Raw genomic sequence first — 22080 nt, 5'->3', positions numbered from 1 at the left:
AGAATGAGAGGGGTTAGGTCAACAGTCCACCACGCTGGCCTAATGGGGATTGGCAGACTTCACACACGCAGAGAATTAAGATAATCCTCTGGTATGCGGGTTTCCTCACGATGTTTTCCTTCGCCGTTTAAGACACGTGATACACAAAATATTCTTAAAATGCACACAACTGAAAAGTTGGAGGTGCATGCCCCGGACCCACACCCTCCAAAAACAGAGGCAGAGGTCATATCCACTGGGCTATCACAGTATCCATTCTGGTCCTCCTATTTTCTTAAAGAACCAAAAGCTAACAGCTAGTTATTTAATATGAGTTTACAAACAGTTAATAAAAATACCTGTATAGAAGAGAGATCTAATTTCAATGCAGGAGTTATTTTAATTAAGATCATAACTATATAGAATTCGTGTCATTAGGTATGTCAATGAAATGTCCCCCGAATTCCGGACACCACTCGAGATTCCAAATCCCTCGAATAAAATTCTGTAATCACATTCTATTTGTGCCCCTTCAATTATTCGACCAATATTTTAAGCATTCCCTTTCGTGGAGAAATGGAGGAAGGAATAACATAAAAATGTTTTGGCATTGAATATAATTACCAAAAATTTAAAGGCGGCTACTAAAGAAGAGTAAAATATTTTTGTGGTTGTTTAAATTATTTTTTATAAACGTTGAACGGATTTTCCTGGGTTTTTTACAAGTAGATTGAGGTTTCGTTGGAGTAACTGAATAAACTTTCAGATAATTGAAAGCAGTAAAATCAAATTCCACAAGGGTGAGTTGTAGAGTCTTAGTTCAGTGAAAAAAGAAAAAATAGTTTTCTTTATTTCACTAAACTTGGAAGAGCGGAAAATGTTATCTTTAACAGGCAAAATAGTTTAGCAGACGGGTTTGCAAGCAGCGGTTATATTTTATCGTAATTATGCAAACAAGATAAACAACTACAAGTGAAATTGTTTAAATGTTGGGTTTATGTTAAATAATTGTTAGATCTATTAAAAAGGCTTGCTTAAACCTTTACTATTAATAAATTTTATAAGTCTTTTAAAGTAGATTTTAATAGGTACATGTACTGATTTGATTAATGACTAGCTGACGCCTCGCGGTTTCACCCGCGCAGCTCCCGTTCCCGTGAGACTGCAGAGGTAAAATATAGCACATGATATTCACAAATGACGTGGCTTTCCATCGGTAAAATAATTTTCAAAATCGGTACAATAGATCCAGTGATAACCCCCTACAACATCACAAACTTAATCTCTATAAGGTATAGACAAACTTGAAAACATTCGGCTCCATATCTGTCTCCTTATTCCAGTGGTTAATTTGTCCGGCTACGGGTGACGTAGGCCTAGGTTCGAGACCTGGCTGAGCTTTAAAGCGTCCCTGCAGTCCCCAGTCGAACCTTTTCTAAGTATAATTTCTCGATAGGTGAAGTACAGTAAAGGCTAAAGTACAGTAGGCTCTGTAGGCCTAAAATATACGCTGATTATGATGACCATTAGTCAAGAAGATATTGGAAAAATAAAAACAAGATGAGTACCAATCATAAAATTTTATTTGTATCTAACAAGTTGTAAATTTTTACGAAAATATATTTCTATCACCATTCCAAACTTTAGAACCTTTTATAAATTATTTCTATATACAAACCTTACGCTATGTTTTCAAATGAAAAATTAATCCTCTTTATTTTTTACATTTTACACAAAGTTCAGTCGTCTGTTAATACCGTTGGAAAATCAAAATGTTACTTAATTTACAATTTCATAAATAGGTGCTAAAAGTAGTTATAAACCCAGATAACAATAAAATTATTACTATCGCATTAGGTACTGTTTTTCTATAACTGTTAAGTTAATCGTGTTACAATTTACCAAACTTTAAAATGAAAAAGCCCTGACACAAAATACTGAGTTTAGCGAACACCGCAATAATTTATTTTACAAACTAACCTACACTAGTTACCAACTGCAGTTAATCAAGAGAAGCGTGATAAATTCTGTGCTTCAAAACTAGCATCATTATCACTAACCACATCAATTTGTTCTTGTTCGTTTTCACATGATGTCGAACTATTTTTGGAGCACGACGCTTTGGCACAGCAGCACTTCTTCACTCTCCCATCATTGGAGGACGGGCTCTCTTCCTTCTTTAGCTTAACGCGACGATTCTGGAACCAGATTTTCACTTGCTTTTCCGACAACTTCAATCTCGATGCGATCTCGATACGCCTCAATCTCGACAAGTACATGTTCATGGAAAATTCTCTTTCCAATTCCAATAGTTGGGTCCCCGTGAAAGCTGTTCTGATGCGTTTGCTTGAATCTTCTTTTAACGGCAAGCGTTTGAGTTCCTTGGAGTAACCTGGTAGGAGTTCTTCTGGATGAGCTAACGGTGGACTTGGAGTGCCATTTCTACTGTCGCTCGATAAAGACGGTGACCTTTGTCCTTGACTTTTAGATGGTGACGTTGTTGGCTTATAAGGGTGATGCAGGTACGGTGATACGGACTTCTTTCGCCGGCTCACAAAGTTGACAGGTTCTGGCTCTTCTGTTTTCAAATATCCATCTATTTGTCTGTTGTCACTTGGTTCGTATACCTCTGGTTGGCGTGGCAGTTGATGCATCAACGGATAACGGAAGTTGAGGTGCTCCAGAAAGGGTCTGAACAAATCTGGAGCTCTTTGCTGTTGCTGAAGTCCTAAACTTAGCAGGTTTAAGCTTCCTGGATATGGATACGGCAGGAACTTCGGTCTCGTGTCCAAATGGTGGCTCATAAAATTGGTATACGCGTGCAATGGGTCACTGGACATGTCTGTCTTTTTGCAATCTTTCGAATCACTGATCAATGTGTCTACCAAGAATGACCGGTTCATTTTGGCTGACTGTTCTCTCTGCGAGGTTTGCCCTACGACTGATTGCTGAGGGTGAGATTCTAAAGTAACAATTACAAAAACTACCCCCACTTAGTGCACCCTATTGTAAATAAACACAATGGGCCTCACTCGAAGCGTTTTGGCAATTATTTGGCCCGTCCCACCCTTTTGTCGGCGAGCCGTCAGCCCCAGTACTAGTTGAATAAAAAAAAAACTGTATTCATATGAATGGAACATTTTAGTAGCAATGAATAATTTTGTATGGGCTCCTAACATCCCTCATATCTGTCTCATTAAACTCGATTTGGTTACTGTTTTAGATCGATATGATTTTAATTTTTCCGCCATCCGCCTCGGTAGTTATAGAGTAGATATGCAATTTTCTTAAAGTTACATTTTCTCTTATCTATGGTACGGGTACTTTCAGTATATATTTCCCAAGCCTGTGTTTTGTGATTCATAAAATGTATATGTCATCATACTCTTTAGGTACCGTTAGGTTAGATAGTGGTCTAATCTAAAAACTATCTGGAATATTAAAAATCTTACGAAAACCAATACAAATATATTTAGATTTGTACGGTTTCATATTATGAGTAGGTAGTTACCTTTAATAGATATTGCCATAGGTACTCATATTATTATGTACACAACTTGAAACCGTACAACTTCATCGATAATTAAATTAGATTTTCAAGAATGAATAAAACTTATTTCAAAATTAAGCTTCTGTAGCTCCACGGTTAAGGGGCTGGACTTAACATCCAGAGGTCACAGGTTTGATTCCCGCCTGTTGGACTATTGCAGTACCCAAGCCCAAGTGAGGACACTAGGATGAAAAGGGAAGGAAAAGATGAATATTAGTCGTAATGAATGGCTAACATTTTTTTTTTATAAATTGTTTTTAAAAAGTGTTGAAAATAACTGTGGCGCCCGTACTGTGGCGCTTTGGTTCACTATGCTAAACATAACAACAGAAATATTAAATCTTTTTAACAAAAAAATTCACCCGACCTCAAAATTACAAAAATAAAAAGTGAAAAATAAAATCGTATGTGATCATTTTGAAGGTGGTGCCAACACAGAGATGCATTGCATTAACTCAAGTTTAAATCATAAAGTTTTAGGATTTTCAGACGGTTCGTCCCCTTGGTTCTTTCAGAAACGGCTATAATAAAAGTAATACGCCACTGGTTGGCACCGTCTTCAAAGTGATCAGAAGGTAGCACATACGATGTTATTTTTCGCTTTTTAGTTTATGTTTGTAATTTTAAAGTCGGTTGAATTTTTTCGTAAAAAAGATTTTATATTTAGTATTGTTTGTTGATTTTATATTTTGTATTCGACTACAGTGTAGAGTCGGCGGGCAACACAAAAGTTGAAAAGTATTTTATTTATTTTTTTGTAAATCTTGTAAAAGTTAATAGTTAATGATTGACATTTACCTACTTACTGTGTATTTCAGGGTATCTGAACTGATTGTTTTAATTGTTTTGATACTTGCCAAAAGGTTATATTTAGAAAGTATCAAAACCAATCAATCCAACTATCAGAAGCACATTAATTGGGTATGAATGCCCTGTAATGCAGACCGTCTGTTGTACACGTGATTTTGATACTCGCAAAAGGAATCGAAGGGGGTGTGTGTACTGGCCCCGCCCTTAAAAGAACCCTTATTACAGAAACTAGTTTATGAAATATTAAAGGGATGAATAACATTGTTGTGAACGGTAATTGTGGATCAATTCGTGTTATTATCATGTCGGCATTAATTTGAATGTAACTCTTTGAGATCTCTTTGAACGTTAAGTGCTATGTGATGGGTCTTATAATGGGATTATTAGTGCTTTCATGGCTTTCTACAAACCCCATGTAGCGAAAACTGGTTACTTCTTTAGTGTGTGCATACAATGTAAGATGGCTTCATTTGAACATTGAATTATTATTAATTACAAGAGCAGATAAATAAAGGTTACTTTTTTTTATTTTTATTCCTTACAAGTTAGCCCTATCTCACCTGATGGTAAGTGATGATGAATCTAAGATGGAAGCGGGCTAACTTGTTAGGAGGAGGATGAAAATCCACACCCCTTTCGGTTTCTACACGACATCGTAACTGAACGCTAAATCGCTTGGCGGCATGTCTGTGTCGGTAGGGTGGTAACTAGCCACGGCCAAAGCCTCCTACCTGGACCAATTAAGAAAACCTCAATCGGCCCAGCCGGGGATCGTACCCAGGGCCTCCGTCTTGTAAATCCACCGCGCACAACACTGCGCCACGGAGGCCGTGAACTTACATGATACTAAAAAAAAACAACCTTTTTTTCTGTTTGTCTGTTTGTACGGGCTAATCTCTGGTACAACTGAAATGAAAAAATACTAATGGGACTTTCACTAGAAGAAAGAAGTGGTTATTGATCAAAATATAGGCTTTATATCACGGAAAATCTCATGAAAAACGGGATTTGTGGAAAAAATAATTTCACGCGGATAAATTTAATATTAATTTAGTTTTTTCAAGTACCCATAACTACTAATATTACTAACAATAGGATATTAAAATTTAATCAATTGAATGTAATTTATGGATTTTGTTATCTGAAATAAAGATTGATTATTATTATTATTAAATTCAAGTGATTATCATGTTCAAGTTATTATCATGATTATGATATTCAATATAATTATCAATTTACCAACATAGTAAAAGAAATCAAAAAGCTAATTTTGATTAGTAATTTTGCTTGTATCTGCCCGTCGGCTTACGCTAATGTAATACTTACTTACGTATTTTGACGCGACTTTTATCATCTTACGTTAAATATTAATATTTAGTATATTATTATCTATTATAATTGATGCAGTCATTTGAAGTTGTGACAGAGCTCGTCTAGGTAAGTAGATACTACCACCATGCTAATATCTGCCGCTAAACATTTATTGTTTTCTATTCAGTCTTTAGACCACTTTAGACTTTAAAAGGAGCAACTATTGAGTTTCTTGCCGGTATCTTCTCAGCAGAACCAGCATTCCGAACCGGTGGTAGAATCTTTACAAATAGTCAACTGACGTGTCAAAAGTGCTTGTATACTGAGCCTACTTGAAATAAATGAATTTAGAATTTTGACCAATGTGCCAAAGCGTGAGATAAGTTTAGTAACCAGTGCCTAATTTGAAAGGCTAGAATCAAACTCCAAACGTTATTTGGAATCATTAAGTGTAACAATGTGCCATAGAGACTCTATTACAGTATAACAGGCTTAGTCCATCAAATTGTTAAGCCAAATGCCTTAACTGCAGTGCAGTACTTCACTCGATTAGCACTGAAAGCCTGGTAATAGCTTCCACGACCTTACCTGTGCTGGCAAAGTCAACGTGTGGTGAAACACCGGTTTATCTTATTAACCGATTTTAGAGGAGGAGATTCTCAAGTTGATCGGTATGTTTTCTTCCATCTACGTATGTATTTAATTTTGCTATTATTTATTTTAACTTAAGTTTGCTTTTATAATTATTTACACTAACTAACTACAATACTATTTAAATAACTAGTAGCTTACCTAACCTACACTTATTATTAAAATAAAATAAAAATAAATTTAAAATTATATCTACAAACTTAGGTTAATCGATGATCATTGGTAAAGTGCCCAGAAGGCTGGCAGTATTGCCACGTTGTACGACAATACTGATTCTCTGACCTAAATTTAGGCCAGCCTTCTGGTCACGGGAGGCGTCGATTAATCGTTTTGCGATTTCTTTTAAAGAAAGCGTGTACTCGGACCCCACGGACCTAGCGTTTCGACCGCAAACGGCTCAAATACATAATCGTGAGGAAACCTGCATACTAGAGAATTTTATTAATTCTTTGCGTGTGTGAAGTCTGCCATTCCGCATTGGGCCAGCGTGGTGGACTATTGGCCTAAATCCTCTCATTCTGAGAGGAGACTCGAGCTCAGCAGTGAGCAGAATATGGATTAATAATGAAGAAAAAATGATATTGAAATAAAAATAATCAAGTTTCTTTTATTCGGCTTACTGACAAAATTATATTGCTACAAAATTTGTGTAATAAGATTCTGAAGGAATTTCTGGCATAAACGTCATTATTCTAATTAATTTCATGACCTTCAGGGGTTTTTTAAATAATATAAATTTATATTATGATGATTCACTACAGAGTCAGGTATTCCTCCTTTTAAGAGAGGTGATTTAGAACTTATACTGACCTCGTAGATAGATAATTAGATTTAGATTCTAAAGCAAAAATAAATACGCTTTTGCTAGGCAAGAGCACGCCAACCTAGACCTTATCATTGATTTCCATCAGGCATGACTTTACTCGAGCATTTATACCGTAAAAAAAGTAAACCTCATTTCGGCAACGTCAGTTCAATGAGCGAGATAATGGCGAAATGTTTACAAAATATTTCATCACGGCATACACAGAGGCACGTAAAAGATGGCATCGCTCAAAAAAGCAATCCTTTCGGGCAGATTTTCGTCCATTGTTAAAAAATCTGTCGAAGCCAAATATGATCACGAATCCTGATACGAGCGGACAATGGAGCGAGATAACAATGTATCGCAAACATTGACTGACACTAGACGAAGAGCTGGTAGACTATTTCATTGAAGATTCTACCCACTTTCAGTTTGTAGTCTTGTATGACTACAAAGTGCAAGTGGAAAAGAAAGTAGACAAAACCAGTTTAATTAACTCATAGTGTTCGAAAAACAATTGATTATTTATTTGAAGATCGCTTTATGACACAGCTCTTACAAGAAAGATTACAACATCAAGGCGGGTTTCACCCTCGTAAATTGAGGTTATTATTTTTATGTTTACTTCACTTATCGCCACAACTTTTTATGACTATTTAAAAAACAATAACAAATTTGTATCATGATGATTCAAAATGAACAATGATTGGTCTTCAAATTAATTTATAAGCTTCGCTTCAATAAAGTTATTTATACTTTCATGTCGCCAGGAGTATTTCGCACAATAAGGGCGTGGTTTTAAATTAATCTCAAACTTTTAACAAAAAATCTGATACATCAAGTTGCATATTATGTAGGGCAGCGCATTTAAGAAAATGCAAGGCGATTGCTTGAAGATCCAGTGGACCGTCTGTTACTTTTAACAATATTGTTAATACACATTGATTGTAAAAATAGTATATAATGTTATATATTTAAAATCACACTAAATAATATAAAAGGCGAAAGTTTGTGTGTGTGTATGTTTGTTCCTCCTTTACGCTGGAATTTGGAATGGAAATAGATATCACATATACTTTTCATCCCGGAAACATCTATGGTTATGTGGGATTTGTGAAAAACTGAATTCCACGCGGACGAAGTTGCGGGCATCCACTAGTTATAATTAATTCACAATATGGTAAGTTCTGTTTTTAAAATCTAGATTAGTACTTAGTAAAAATGCTTAATTGAGAGTAATAAACCTTAATTATAATTAAACACTCGAAAAGGTGTTCAATTTGAACTTTCGAGTGTTTAATTTGAACATGTTTAAAAATAGTTCAACACCTCTTCGACTATTTTGGTTAATAGGTTTAGAAAATAGGTAATAAAGTAAATTGAACTCTATTCAATGAGAACTAAGGTTGAAGGTAGTGGGAGAGGTCTATCTTAGATACGGATGAAAGGGTCTCAAATATAATAAAGCGTAGGATCCGTACCCAGCTGCAATTATGATTCATTAAATAATTATGAGATAATTGTATCAAATGTATCTATAAAATAAACTTGTGATGTAGTTTTGACGTATTTTTTTTAGTTAGTTTAAAATATTAAAGATTTAACCTATACCTATACCTAACCACCGGGTTGAAGGAATTACGGTAAAGTAAAGATTTGACTTTAGAAATATCGATAATAGATGTTAATGATTTATAATGACCCAGCTTAACGCCTAACGTTTAGTTTTTAAATCATTTTTGTTTTTAAACCACAAGTTTTAAAAAAATATTGTTGAAATAGAATAGTCCAAGCCGTTTTAGAGATATTAATAATTTAAATATGACCAACACCTTATGAAGCTTTCGCTTAACCGTTGGATCAAGAGTCGGATACAAAAGGCGTAGAAGTATTCTTGGGACGGCGCGTATTGTGAGGAGGTTCCTCACTCTGGAGCCCTGACCACCGGTTTCTTGGGCACTCAAATGTCCCGCAGCGAGAGGGTTGAATTTTTTTTTATAAGTTTTTAATAGTGTTTTGTGTATTTTACGTTAATTAAATTTAAATTAAAAAAAGGAGAAATAAATAAATGAGAGAATTAAAATTTAAATACAATATTTGTAGGATATAAATTAAAAAGTAAGATCATTATTAATTTACCATCGATCCACGTTGGTCTTAGTACTTATATCTTGTACTTTTATTTAAGTATTCGTGGTCATTATCTTGATGTTAAAGTCATTCTAATGCTACCATTCACAATTATTCGTCTACAGTTCATACAATTTGGATCACAATTATTTCAAGTGCACCAGCAAAAGCGTCATAAGTCAATTTATTAACAATTCGGTACAATGGGCGAACGGAAATGAGCTCGGAAAGGTAATTTAATGACCACCTGCATATTGTCGTGTTTAAATGGCAAAATGGTGGACAAGCATCTTCTTAGAACCTGCGGTATTTAGGGTTCCGTCAAACTTTCAAACGGGTCTTTTTGACGATTCTTTCTGGCTTCATTTTATATACCGAGAAAATTAATTAGATTCAAAAATTTATGATTATTTAATAACTAAATTGGTCTGTTATGGTGGTAGGCTTGCTACTACCACCTAGTGATTTACCGTTCCATTACGATTTAAAAATCTGTCTGTTTATCATAATGATTGAATAAATTATAACCCTCCCAATTTGAAGCCTTATAATCTTAGATTACATTGAATTTAGTTAAAATTTTGAATAATTATGTAAGTCAAAATTTGAAAGTCATGAATTGAGCTGGAATAACGACTTTTATGTTAGAAATTCTTTCCATCTTTCTATGGTTAATAGAAAATCGATATATTCAGATTTGCTAAATGGGTATAGGTACATCAATCTATATTAATAATAAATCTGTAGTTATAAATAAATATATATAGAACTAACCTTTTTTACAGTAGCTTACAAATAAGAATATAATTAGTCCATTCGTTGAGAACCTATGATGCCCCAAACATACTTACTTACATAGATAGTTACTTACATTGATATACAGACAGATGCGTCACATAACATGGCTCTTATTTATATCTGGTGCTAAAAATTCATTATCATTCCGAGAGGAGACCCGTGCTCAACGGTGAGCTAAATATGGGTTGTATCTGATGATGATAAATGTTCTTTCTATACTGAACCAATTTTACAAGATATGACTCTAGCTTGGCCAGAGTATAAATAGCATAACAAAAGCGTCGCCTCAGTGTCTGGGCCCACGACGGGGTCCACTTGTTACTTCGCAGTTCGTTCATTCACAGATACGTTCATTCATAACACTTTATGAATGAGCCGCGCAAACTATGACTATTGTGGAATGTATTGTGTTATTGTGAACCTATTTGTGAATACATATTCAGAAAACGTTGGCGTTTTCTATTTTGTGCATCGTTTTTACTATATTTGGCTATATTTGCAAATGTATACTTTAATATTTGCGATTCACATAAAGTAAGTCTTGTGTGATACAGATAAACAAGTTTCTTAATTTATTTTTTTAGAAATAGGTTCATAGAATGAGCGAAGAAGAAAAATAATCGCATAAAACAATGCATCACATAATTGTTTATTAGGTGGTGTGCATGTTCTTAATGCTAATCAACTAGACATAGAAGGCCTAAGAAGCTTGTATTTTTTTAGCAACTATAACGAGCTAAACCACAATGGAATTGTGTTGTGTTGTTGAACAGAACGGCAGTACAAGATATTTCTGGCACAAAGAAGCTTCTGGTTATTAAGTAAGGTCTTAAAAACTATACTGTATAGGCATGTACGTTAAGTCGAAATTGAAAAAATATAATCTTCGCCGATTCAGTGAGACTTTACGTTCATTTATATCATCATCATCATCATCATTTCAACCCATATTCGGTTCACTGCTGAGCTCGAGCACGGTCTGCACGTGCAACTGTAAATCGTAGGGATAGTAGTTTTAAATGTTTTAAATGGTACTCTGTTGACTTCCTAAAACTACCGAAATGACAAAAACTTACAAAATCATAATCTACAAATTTTGACTTCGCCTATTGATAGTCAAAAGATAAGTTACATTATCTGTTTAGTGTATCAAAATTTATTTTGATGATATCGTCGGCGAGAAATTTTATTTTTAGAAACGTCGCGGATACTATATTTACAGGATAAAAGTATGTATTAATGTCAATATATTTTGTTTTTAATTTTCAAATTATCTCCAAATATCAACCAAATCGATGAAGAAGTAGGTAACTAACACATTAAGCTAAACATAAAATTTTAATATCTGGTTTAAAGTATCTTGGTACTCGTATTAGCAATGTATTTATAAGCTCCATAAATAACTTTGTATCAGAATATTTCAATTACGAGAATAATATTATTCACGTACAATGAAAGTAGCATCGTTACTTCCAACAACCGCTGTAAGGTAGAAAACCATTTTCCAAAAACAGATTAAACATATTTCGAAATAATGAATACAATATTTGATCCGACAACTGTTGATTCAAACAATATAATAATAGAATGACTGAAATTATTCGCTTCCGAATTATTTCACTGCGGATTTGAACTGAAATCAAATTCCGGTAGGTATTGGGAGGTGGAATTCTGTCTCGCTGTTTCACAGAAGTTTGAAATAATAACGCGTTTTGCGAAAATAATAGCTTTGAGATCGGGTTCTGGAGTTTTGTGCAGATTAGACACGTTTTGGCTTTGACATTTTAGATATTCTATAGCAATATTGTTCAGTCAAAGATTTAGGCACTAGATCATTGAAACTGCGGCGAACAACAGTGGCTGATTGTCTTAATTTCATTTAGTTGCATAGCAAACAACGAAGGTTATTTAAAAAAATAAAGCATACATACAGCCGAACGTAGAACCTCCTCCTTTTTGGAAGTCGGTTAACAAATAACAACAAGACATTGTCTATAATGTCGTGTTCAGGAAGTGTAAGAACTATTTAAACGTAAATATAATGCAAGTAAACACAAAAATTGTGCATGTAGTTGTAGTCCGGTTGTTGGAAGTAGCAAAATTCGGATTACATTTTGCAGTGTTTTTGTAGGCACGTAACATATCAAATAGTATAAAATCGTTGCCTATAGAAATAAAATAGCAGTGTCTTTTTGTAATGTTGTAATGTCAGGATCAAAAATTCATTTTAATTATGAGCCTTTTCTAACGGTTCCAGGCCTCCGTCGTAATAGGATATGGACCCACCACGCTGCTCCGGTATGGGTTGGCGGGTTTAGGGTGTTAAGTAATGTTTACTCCTGTCACAATCACTATCAGATACACTATCTGAACCGAGCTGAAAATGTATACCTCGGGCTATAATTATACAAATGATACAGAGTTGAAAATTGGTCATAAATAATGACAATAAAGGTAAACTCATGACGCCAATCTTAAAAAAGAAATATTTGCCTAATCAGTTAAATTACATGTTACAGTTAGGCAATATTCATTATTATCTGTGTCTAACTAACAAGCGACAGTTTTATTAAAGATTTGTCACCAACTTGAGACATTTAATCAAATTACGCTATTAGTAATATTCGACAATGACAGGTCATTCATTGGTTGACTTTGACATTGACAGCCTGCGTTTGCAAAGACAACTAACAATCAGTGAAATATGCACAAAAGATGATATTTTACAAATCACTACGATCGGTGTGAAAATAATGAAATCAGCTTGTTTTCTCTGTTGGCGAATATTATTTCGGCTAAGATTGTAATGGTGTAATCTAGTAAAATTTACAAAACTTTAGTACATTTTTCATTTCTGTATCGTTCTGAAATGAGCAGTGATAGCTCAGTGGGAGCCGTGATAGCCCAGTGGATATGACCTCTGCCTCAGATTCCGGAAGGTGTGGGTTCGAAACCGGTCCGGGGCATGATCCCTCCAACTTTTCAGTTGTGTGCATTTTAAGAAATTAAATATCACGTGTCTCAAACGGTGAAGGAAAAACATCGTGAAGAAACCTGCATACCAGAGAATTTTCATAATTCTCTGAGTGAAGTCTGCCAGTCCGCATTGGACCAGTGTGGTGGACTATTGACCTAACCCGTCTCATTCTGAGAGGAGACTCGAGCTCAGCAGCCGAATATGGGTTGATAATGATGATGATGATGATCGTTCTTAAAAATGGGTCCAATTTCGGATATCTTTGTAGAAAGAAAGTAAAACTCAATATTTCATAGGACGCTCTAGGACTCAAACCCAGGACCTCGTGATCCGCAGTCACATAGGCTAACCACTGACAACCTAGTAGTCATACGCTGAATAAGTTATCGTTGTAATACATAAGTCATAATAGTACAAAGTTGTACCGTGGCGCTTTCACAAGTAAGCCAATCATGGCGTAGTATTAAGTATACATAATTTAACAAACAATGCTTTCTTCTGACTCAATGATCACTTGGCCAAATTTCCCATGACTCTACGAGCCCCCTATGAGTCGCTTTGCGGTGGGCTATCAAGGATTCTGTCAAACCAAGTGGCCTTTTAAGATTTTGACAAACTACTACGAGTGTGTGGTACAGAGCATAAGCTAACTGGTCGTTGAGGGCCGATGAGGGTCGTCCGCGGTAGGTTTTAAGTGCGTGACGTCATTTTATTGTTAGTATTTTTAGAAAACCAATTCCTTGTTTTTAAAAGTCCTTGAAACCCAAACTACACGTCTAATCAAAAAATCAAGTTATGACTATAATATAATAAAAAAAGTCGAGAAGGCTCCGAAAACAACAACTATTGAAGTTACATAGAAAGTTATGTATGGTAAAACTTTCCCTATATAACCTCCTCCTTTTTCTGAAGTCGGTTAAAAATAATAGGACTTCACGCGGATACTCGTACATGCAGAAAAAAAACAGAGTCATAAAATCTTACTAATTATAAATTAAATTTATCAAATTAAATTATAATAACTTATATTTAAATTTTAATTAAATTAAATTAAATTATAAATGTGTGAAGCACGCTGTCTACTCTACCGTTTATCATAAAATTTTGTATTCTTCTTTATATCAGAATATGTATTTACCGTGTAGGTAGGGGGTAGTACGGGTAGGGGTAGGTACGGGTAGGGAAGAAGAGCATAAAAATTAAAAGCGAAGCTTGACCGGGTCCGCTAGTCTCGCTAGTATAAAAGAAGTCAACGAAAAATCGCCAAAGCTTACGACTTAGGGTATAAGTAATTCTCTTGTACAATGTCGCCCTTACCACAATCGAATAAAATGCTATTGTGCTATTCCACCGATAATAGCTATTCGCATTGTGACATTTAGCAGCGGAGTTTTTATACCTTTTTGTACCTTTCTACCTTCTTTAGCCTTTGTCGACAATCCCTTTTATTGCTATTGTTTCCTATTGAGATTGAGAGCCGATTGTTGCTTTTTGTTTACAATCTTGTTTGTTTACGTTCACTGTAAATTATAATTGTTTAATTTGGACTCGATTTCTCCCTTTTCATTCATTAACTATTCGTTGACAAGTCAGTCTTTAAATAAACCAATTAGATGGTTTTTGTTAACCCAAGCAAAATAATTTATGCTCGCCTTTTTTAAATTATTACTTATTATCATTTGGAATTTAAATTTACGTGCGCTTGGAATTGTGTTTTCTATAAATAAATGAATAGGTAGGTATAATATAATTTTTAGTTTTTCTTAATCTATCTATAAATGTAAAAAGAAAAATACACTAAAATTTAATAAACTCAGGTGACCATGCGGACATGGTTCTATACTAAAAAAAAGCCTAATATTAATTTGTTATGCATGCATTTTGTAAATAATGTTTTGTATGAGAAAGAATTCTAATAGATCTATAAAAGAGAAATATCCATTATGCATTAACATTGTATATGTTATATCTCTAGGTGTTTTTGATGAAAACTTCCAGGCGATTTGATTTCTTGACAAGTAAGCTTAATTTGTTACGCCTTTGCTATGACAATACAAGTTTATTAAGATTATTGCAAATGTATTTACAGGATTGCCCTAAAACTTACATGGCTATATAGGTTACAAAAATATCTTTCGATTGATACCTAATACTACATATTTTATGAGAATAATGTAGCTTAAATCAACCAAAATGCAAAAAAACTTTTAAACGCCGATTTCTCAAAACTGGGTTTTACAGTGTTTTGGGTTTACACGGCAGAGTTCTAACAAGGAAGTTAAGGTAATTTACACAAAATCTTGACAAATTATATAAAACCTTCCTAAAAGTAGCTCTATCTATTATACCTGAAATAAATACTCGTGAGAGAGAAAAGCATTGTAACTATTTCAATAATACGTGTACATGACTATTAAAGACGTCTTTATATTGTAGTTATCATAAAGTTATATAGTATAGTATTCTTATCATGAAGTGATACTATAAAAATGCTTCAAAAGTTAATTCTTTGGACAAAAAACAAATAAGTATGCAGTTGCTTGTGTTAATCAAAATCAGTCAATCCATTTCACGCCAAGTCATTAACCCTTCATGTGTCACCCCCTACGGCGTTAAATTAAACACGTGTGAGTGTTGCATGGTGTTTTGATGGTGTTTCTAATGGCTGACGAACGTGCCTAATGTGGAACATTTATTTGTTTATCTATTTACACTAATATATTTGTTTAATGCTAGCATGCATGAAACATGAAATCTGACAGGGGATTTTAAATATGACCAATATATGCATTATGTCCAATCAGTCGGAAAAATCTGTGTTAAGAATAGAAAAGACAATAATCCACCGGACGAGGATCGAATCACGACATCTCGGTGATGAATTTGATCGCTTTACCATTGCTAGCCGCTCTCTGCTTGCCCCGGAGAGCAAGTTGAGCCGTCTGATCCAGCTTATTATAATTATCATCTGGTAACGGTCCTTAAATAATTTAACATTATCATTGTTACCTCTGTCAAATTGCATTAGATTATAAACTTAAACTTACGTATTTAGTGGTCATTAATTGCGTCATTAAGTTGTGACAATCTAAAAACGCGTAAACAAGTTTTTAGATTGTCACAACTTAATGACGCAATTTACTTAGCTAAGTAAGTGGTATTCTATCCCATCCCACCCCACTAATATCAGCTTTTTAATGCAAAAACTGCACTGAATGGATTCGACAGCTGTCGAATGGAGATAGATTATATATTTTATACAAAAGTATACGCCCTGTATTAAAACATATATTACTTTTTATCCTAGAAAATACCATGGTTTTCGCGGAATTAGTGAAAAACGGAATTTCACCCGAACATTGTCGTGGGCGTCCACTTGTGAAAATAACTCCTAAGGAAAAGATAATAACGACAATATCTCCAAGAAAAAGTAATAACGTTAATTAAATGAATTGTGTAACCGATTTGCTGTAACAAAAGAATAACAGAACGTATCGTATGAAATGAAATTCCTGCCGAGTCACGGCGCAATACAATTTGTTCTGCGCACTGGCTACACAGTGCACAGTCACAGCTCGTTGAGGGGTGATAGAGTGCCCAAGTGTAACATTTTCTTCTGGAACTTATATTCATTTAAATTAATATACCCTGACCTCCCGCCAGGGCTACTTTACAACGGCCATTGGAAAAACTGACGACCGAATTTTTTGGAGAGGGATTGTGAGCAATGCAACGAAGGGATTGGAATGCGGACACTAATGAATGAAGAAAGAGTCTTCAGTAATGAAAAATACGACCAATAAGATAAGGTAGGCCGCCAGTAGGCTTGTGATACGCACCACGACATATTATCTCGAGACTTAAGGAAGGCCAATAGATATACTTATTTGACAGCGATATTTTTGATTCGACAGCGATACGAGTATTTTATTCAACAGCAATAATTTTTCCACATTTGTCCTTAAACGTCTAGCGATTAGGCGTGGTGCGCATCGTTATTAATATAGTGATTATCACAAAATTATTATTAACTAACATCGGTCCATAAATGACAGAATTATCACAAAAAAACACACATACAGCCGAACGTAGAACTACCTCCTTTTTGGAATTCGGTTAAAAAGAAGAACGGGAATAAAGTTTTGGGATTCAGAAAGTAAAAATAGCCATAAAATAAAAAAATTGGATATCAAATTCATATATTTCGAAACCAGTCCGAGATTTAAATAAAATGTGGTAACCTAATCGAGATTTTTATATTATGTGGTGATTAATGTTCTGTGACCCAAGACCAAGATGTGAATGAAATTGGCAAGTAGAAAACAATGCCAGCCATTAATGATGTTTAGGATTATCCAATAATTATTATTGTATCAAACCTGGGCCTTCCTGCACATTTCTTGTATTTTCAATTATTCCTGCTTTATTTTAGGTAGTGACTATTTTTATACCATAAGTATAAATATAGTTTGATATTGTAGATAAGGTTTATAATAATAATCCTTCGTAGAAAAGCATCGACCAACACCTTAAGAAGCTTTCGCTTTAACTGTTGGATCAAGAGTCGGATACAAAAGGCAGTGATTCTTGAGACGGCGCGTATTGTGAGGAGGTTCCTCACTCTGGAGCCCTGACCACCGGTTGCTTGGGCACTCAAATGTCCCGCAGCGGGAGGGTGAATTTTTTTTATAAATTTTTAATAATGTTTTGTATTTTATACTTATATTGTTAAAAATAAAAAAAAAAGAAGTAATAAATAAATGAAAGTAAAAAAAAAATCCTTCGTAGTATTTTTATAAAAAGTATCCCTCCTCTTTGACGTGATCCTATAAGATGCTTCCCGGAAGCAATTGGCAATATGGACGTTCATTTCATATACTTTGAAGACTTTTGATACAAAAAGCTCCGATATCCGTGCCGCGGGCGTTATATCCGGTGTTCCGCAAATAGAGGTGCCACTTCAAAGGGTTATATAATTTCTTTCTTACATCGTAAATACGAATTTCTCAAAAACGACACGTACTTGAATTAAATTAGAAATTGTTATTATTTATAGCTATCCTAAATATTAGCTATTTCACAAATAATTATATTTGAAAATACCTTTATAATCACCTACAAAAATAATAAGAATAGCTTAAAATTGTGTCTTTGTGTAGTGAAATGAAAATGAAATGTAGCTCAAGGGTTAAGATAAATTATGTTACGCCAAACGTATATATATAAAAATAGTTAATAATAAAACGACGGATTATAACGAACCAAGTTTCGTTAAAATCCGTCGAGTAGTCTTTGTTTCTATAACGAACATATAGACAGACAAAAATCTTACTGATTGCATTTTTAGCATCAGTATCGATCACTTATCATCCCCTGATAGTAAATATATTTCATAGGTACAGATCATCGATCTATAGAGGTCAATGATATAGATTAATTAATATAATAATATTATATTAATTTTGAAATAAATTGGTTTTAATTTCAGTATGAAATTAGTAATTATACCTGCAGACAAAATAAAAGTCAGACAAAAATAGAAAGAGCCTCCAATATCCGTGAGATACGAGTATATCCGATGTTGGGCAAACAAAGGTGCCTTTCCAAAGGGTTATGTTATTTTGGTATGAACAAAGGTTTTGTCGGAAGGTAGTTACGTAATCTCATTCAAGATCAAGATGATGTAGGAAGAGACCTTTTTTGTTGAACTGTACGAAGGTTCGTGGCCGAATGTTGACTGTGACATTTTTTGCGTGATGTAGGTATCTTATACTTTGGGATCATTTGATTTTGGGGGTTATTTGTTGTAATATTGTCCGTATCTTTTTGTTTGATTTATTTTCGCGATGTTTGATCTTTTGTTCTATTTATTTACATTGTCGAGAAGCATTTTTATGTATAAACAACATTCGACCGTTTTCAAAGAATATCTTAAGAATATTTTCGTCATTCTACTCGTAGGTGCTTAGTTAAGAAAGTTAAAAAGTCTGCAAGTTTGTCAGCTTAGGTAAGGATGCTAAGGCTGATGGAGGTTATATCATAGAGGCTTTGAGAGTCCAAACCCTCAATCGTTTACTTATTTAACAATAGTCATCATCATCTTTTTCTCATTATTCCACTTTAGTGGGGTTGGCAAAATAGTATGTCAATCTTCCGATCGTTTCTTACATTCTTCAACTTCTACTCCTTTCATATTTCACACTCACACAAAAAAAATATAAAAATAAATAAGCCGTTTATTCCATATTTACATTTCTAAATTACATTTCAAAAGTTGTTAGTAGTTTGTTAGCAAGTTTTCTTAAATTATGTTAGTAATATTAGTTAGTAAGTTCTTATTAAATATGGACCCCTGAAAGGCCTCCTCCATCTTCTTCCACAACTCCATGTCATTCCCTGACCCTCTTTCACACATTCCGACAATATTTTTTTGACCTTCCTCTCCTCTTGTGTCCTTCCACATTGCATTTTCGTACTTTTTTCATAAAAAATATCCTTTTACACATTCTTCATGAACAGCTACTGAACACAAAGCTCTTAGGAGACGCTTACAGGCCAGAATAGTGAAAGGTGTAAACGTTCGTCTCTCATAAAGGCCACTATCAAAGTGATTTCTTAGACGGTATTGGATTGAAGCCAAATTGAATGAGATTCGTGAGCATTGACACCTATACTACCTTCGTGTTTTATTACTATCGGATTGGTAGTTTACTGAAACGAGATTTTTCTTAAACGTTTTCGTTCTTTCGTTTCGTTCATTTTTCGTTAGTACAGTATGTTTTAGCTAAATTTTAGCTATGACTTTCAGTTTAGTCGGCATATCAATCAGCCCAATTTGTCAGCTTATTGCAGAGCAAGGCCTTCCATATTATAGGAGGGTGTGCCTCATTAGTGCACTGACCAACGAGGCAAGCAGGTGAGGAATTTTAAGGGCAAAGGCAGCTAAGAGCCGTTTATCATCATTAACATCGAAATATTCCTCTTGCATGGACTATCAAACACAGCTGTCTCGAGCCGTCAGCATCCAGCGGCTTTTTACAACCCAGTTGTCTTCAGTTGTTCTTCGGTCGACCAACGCTACGCTTTCCGGTACTAGGTCACCATTTTAGCACCCAAGGAGCCCTACGTCCATCGGCTCTTCGAACTATGTAGTCTACCCATTGCCACTTCAGCTTCGCGACTCTCTGAGCTATGTCAGTGACTTTGGTTTTTCTGCGGATCTTAATACTCTGGTAACTGAGTGTTAAGATCCGCTGGTGAGTAACTCCAAGCATAACTCGCTCCATCCCCACAGAGGGACTTTGAGCCTTCTAATAAGGCGATAGTTAGCGAACAAATTTCGGTTCTGTAGATCTTGACTGAGGCACTGAGGAACTTTGGACGTAAAGATGTCGTGGAGTTTCCCGAAAACTCATAAAACAAAAGTCGTTATTGTAGCTAAATTCATTAAGGGTTTCATTCATTGCTTGAAAATGAAGTTTGAGTTAAAATTCATAGAACAAACCTTTGTCAAAGTAACGTTACACTTTATCACGGGTATTACAATTAAATTAACCCTAAAATGTCCTATCACTGGCTGCCCGTTACCCCGGAAGCAACCCAACGGGTCACACTCCCGGATATGACGTCACAGTTCACTCCCATCAATATTAAACGTATCACTTTAAAAGCTTTATTATAGGAGTAAAAGATTAATTTAGTTTTTCGTTTATTTTAAATTAGTTTTGTTTTTGAGGTACGAAATGGAATGACCCAAAGTAGTTACTGTGGTTAATAGTGGAACGATCGGTCAGTCAGCCGTGACCACAAACCCACCTTGCAATGGGCCCTAGTTCGATTCCCTGCTATTATAAGTGAAATTAAAAATGGACTCCATTGGCGCAATTTTATGAACGTTGCTTTTTGAATGAGAGGTCCTAGGATGATTTTCTATTGTTAGGATTAAGCAAACTAGCTTCATAATTGTATTACATTCTTATTTTCATGCTGGCAACTTTGTTTTTAAATGATCTCTCAGTTGTCATTCTGTGATTGGTTGACGCCGGTTGAAGTAAAATGGCGGGAACCAATCAGGTTTTTTTATCCAAGCTTGAAAGCTACAACTTGACAGGAGACATTATTATTTTCATGTTGGCGGTCGATTATTCTCTTTTGAGCGAATCACGAGTTAAGTCGAGTAGAATTGAAACAGTTTTATAACCAACATTTTTTGAAAAGAGCTACTGCAGAGTTTCTTATCGATTCTTCTCTGCAATGTACACAAAAACAAATAGAAATATCATAAAGTAATTGAAATAAAAGAAGGTATTCACACAATCAAGAAGTTATTATTACCTGAATCCTGAGAACTCCTACACTATCTTACATATAAGAATTTGTAACAAATTACGCTTGTTGCTATCCTCATCATCATCATCATTTATCAGCCGATGGAGGTCCACTGCAGGAAGCCTATAGACCATTATGAGACTTCCAAACATCCTGAGCCGCCTGCAGGGAATCACGACGGCTCGCCTAATATCGCCAGTCCACCTGGAGGAAGGTCGGTCAGCAATGCGTTACCATCCTATCCTGAATGTTACTGTCGTACAGAGAAATCTGTCTGTCAACCAACTTTGCGCCAGCGTATTGGACCAAGGCCTAACCCCTTCATTCTAAAAGGAGACTAGTGCTCAACAGTGAGCCGGATATGGGTCGTTAGTGATGATGATTCCACGTAGAGCAACTCAAGCTGGATCTGGTTCATTTACATAATGATAGTTACTGAGTGAAACCTCACTCACTCACATCACTCTAAGCCCACCAACCTGCATTAAAGCAGCATAGTGGGTTCCCCCTCCTATATGGAAGGAGGCCTGACTGATAGTGGACCGTTAAATTAATATAATAATAATGAAATTAACTCGAACGCGGCATCAAACCAAAACCTCTATGTTGTAAAGCTATGCCATTTGGCTTGTAATTTTGGTTTGCAAAATGTATGTAACCGTTCTTTCTCATGGGAACAAAGCTTTAAACTCACAGTTAATGTACCTTTTATAGTAAATCTGTTAAAAACCGACACTTTAT

The 22080-nt window shown here is 35.0% G+C and overlaps 1 protein-coding gene across 1 annotated transcript in view; it reads right to left on the bottom strand.

Annotated features, from left to right (window-relative positions):
* Positions 1-1550: 1550 nt before the first annotated feature.
* LOC112044183 (homeobox protein Hox-C4a-like) overlaps positions 1551-22080 on the bottom strand; it is a 51716-nt gene continuing 31186 nt past the window's right edge. The window contains exon 2 of the mRNA XM_024079936.2: positions 1551-2927. Within this exon, the coding sequence (XP_023935704.2) occupies positions 1986-2927 (942 nt within the window). The 3' untranslated portion in view covers positions 1551-1985. The remainder of the gene's footprint in view (positions 2928-22080) is intronic.

This window comes from Bicyclus anynana, chromosome 13 (genome assembly GCF_947172395.1).
Source record: "Bicyclus anynana chromosome 13, ilBicAnyn1.1, whole genome shotgun sequence".
Lineage (NCBI taxonomy): Eukaryota > Metazoa > Arthropoda > Insecta > Lepidoptera > Nymphalidae > Bicyclus > Bicyclus anynana.
This window is presented reverse-complemented; position numbering and strand designations above follow the sequence as displayed.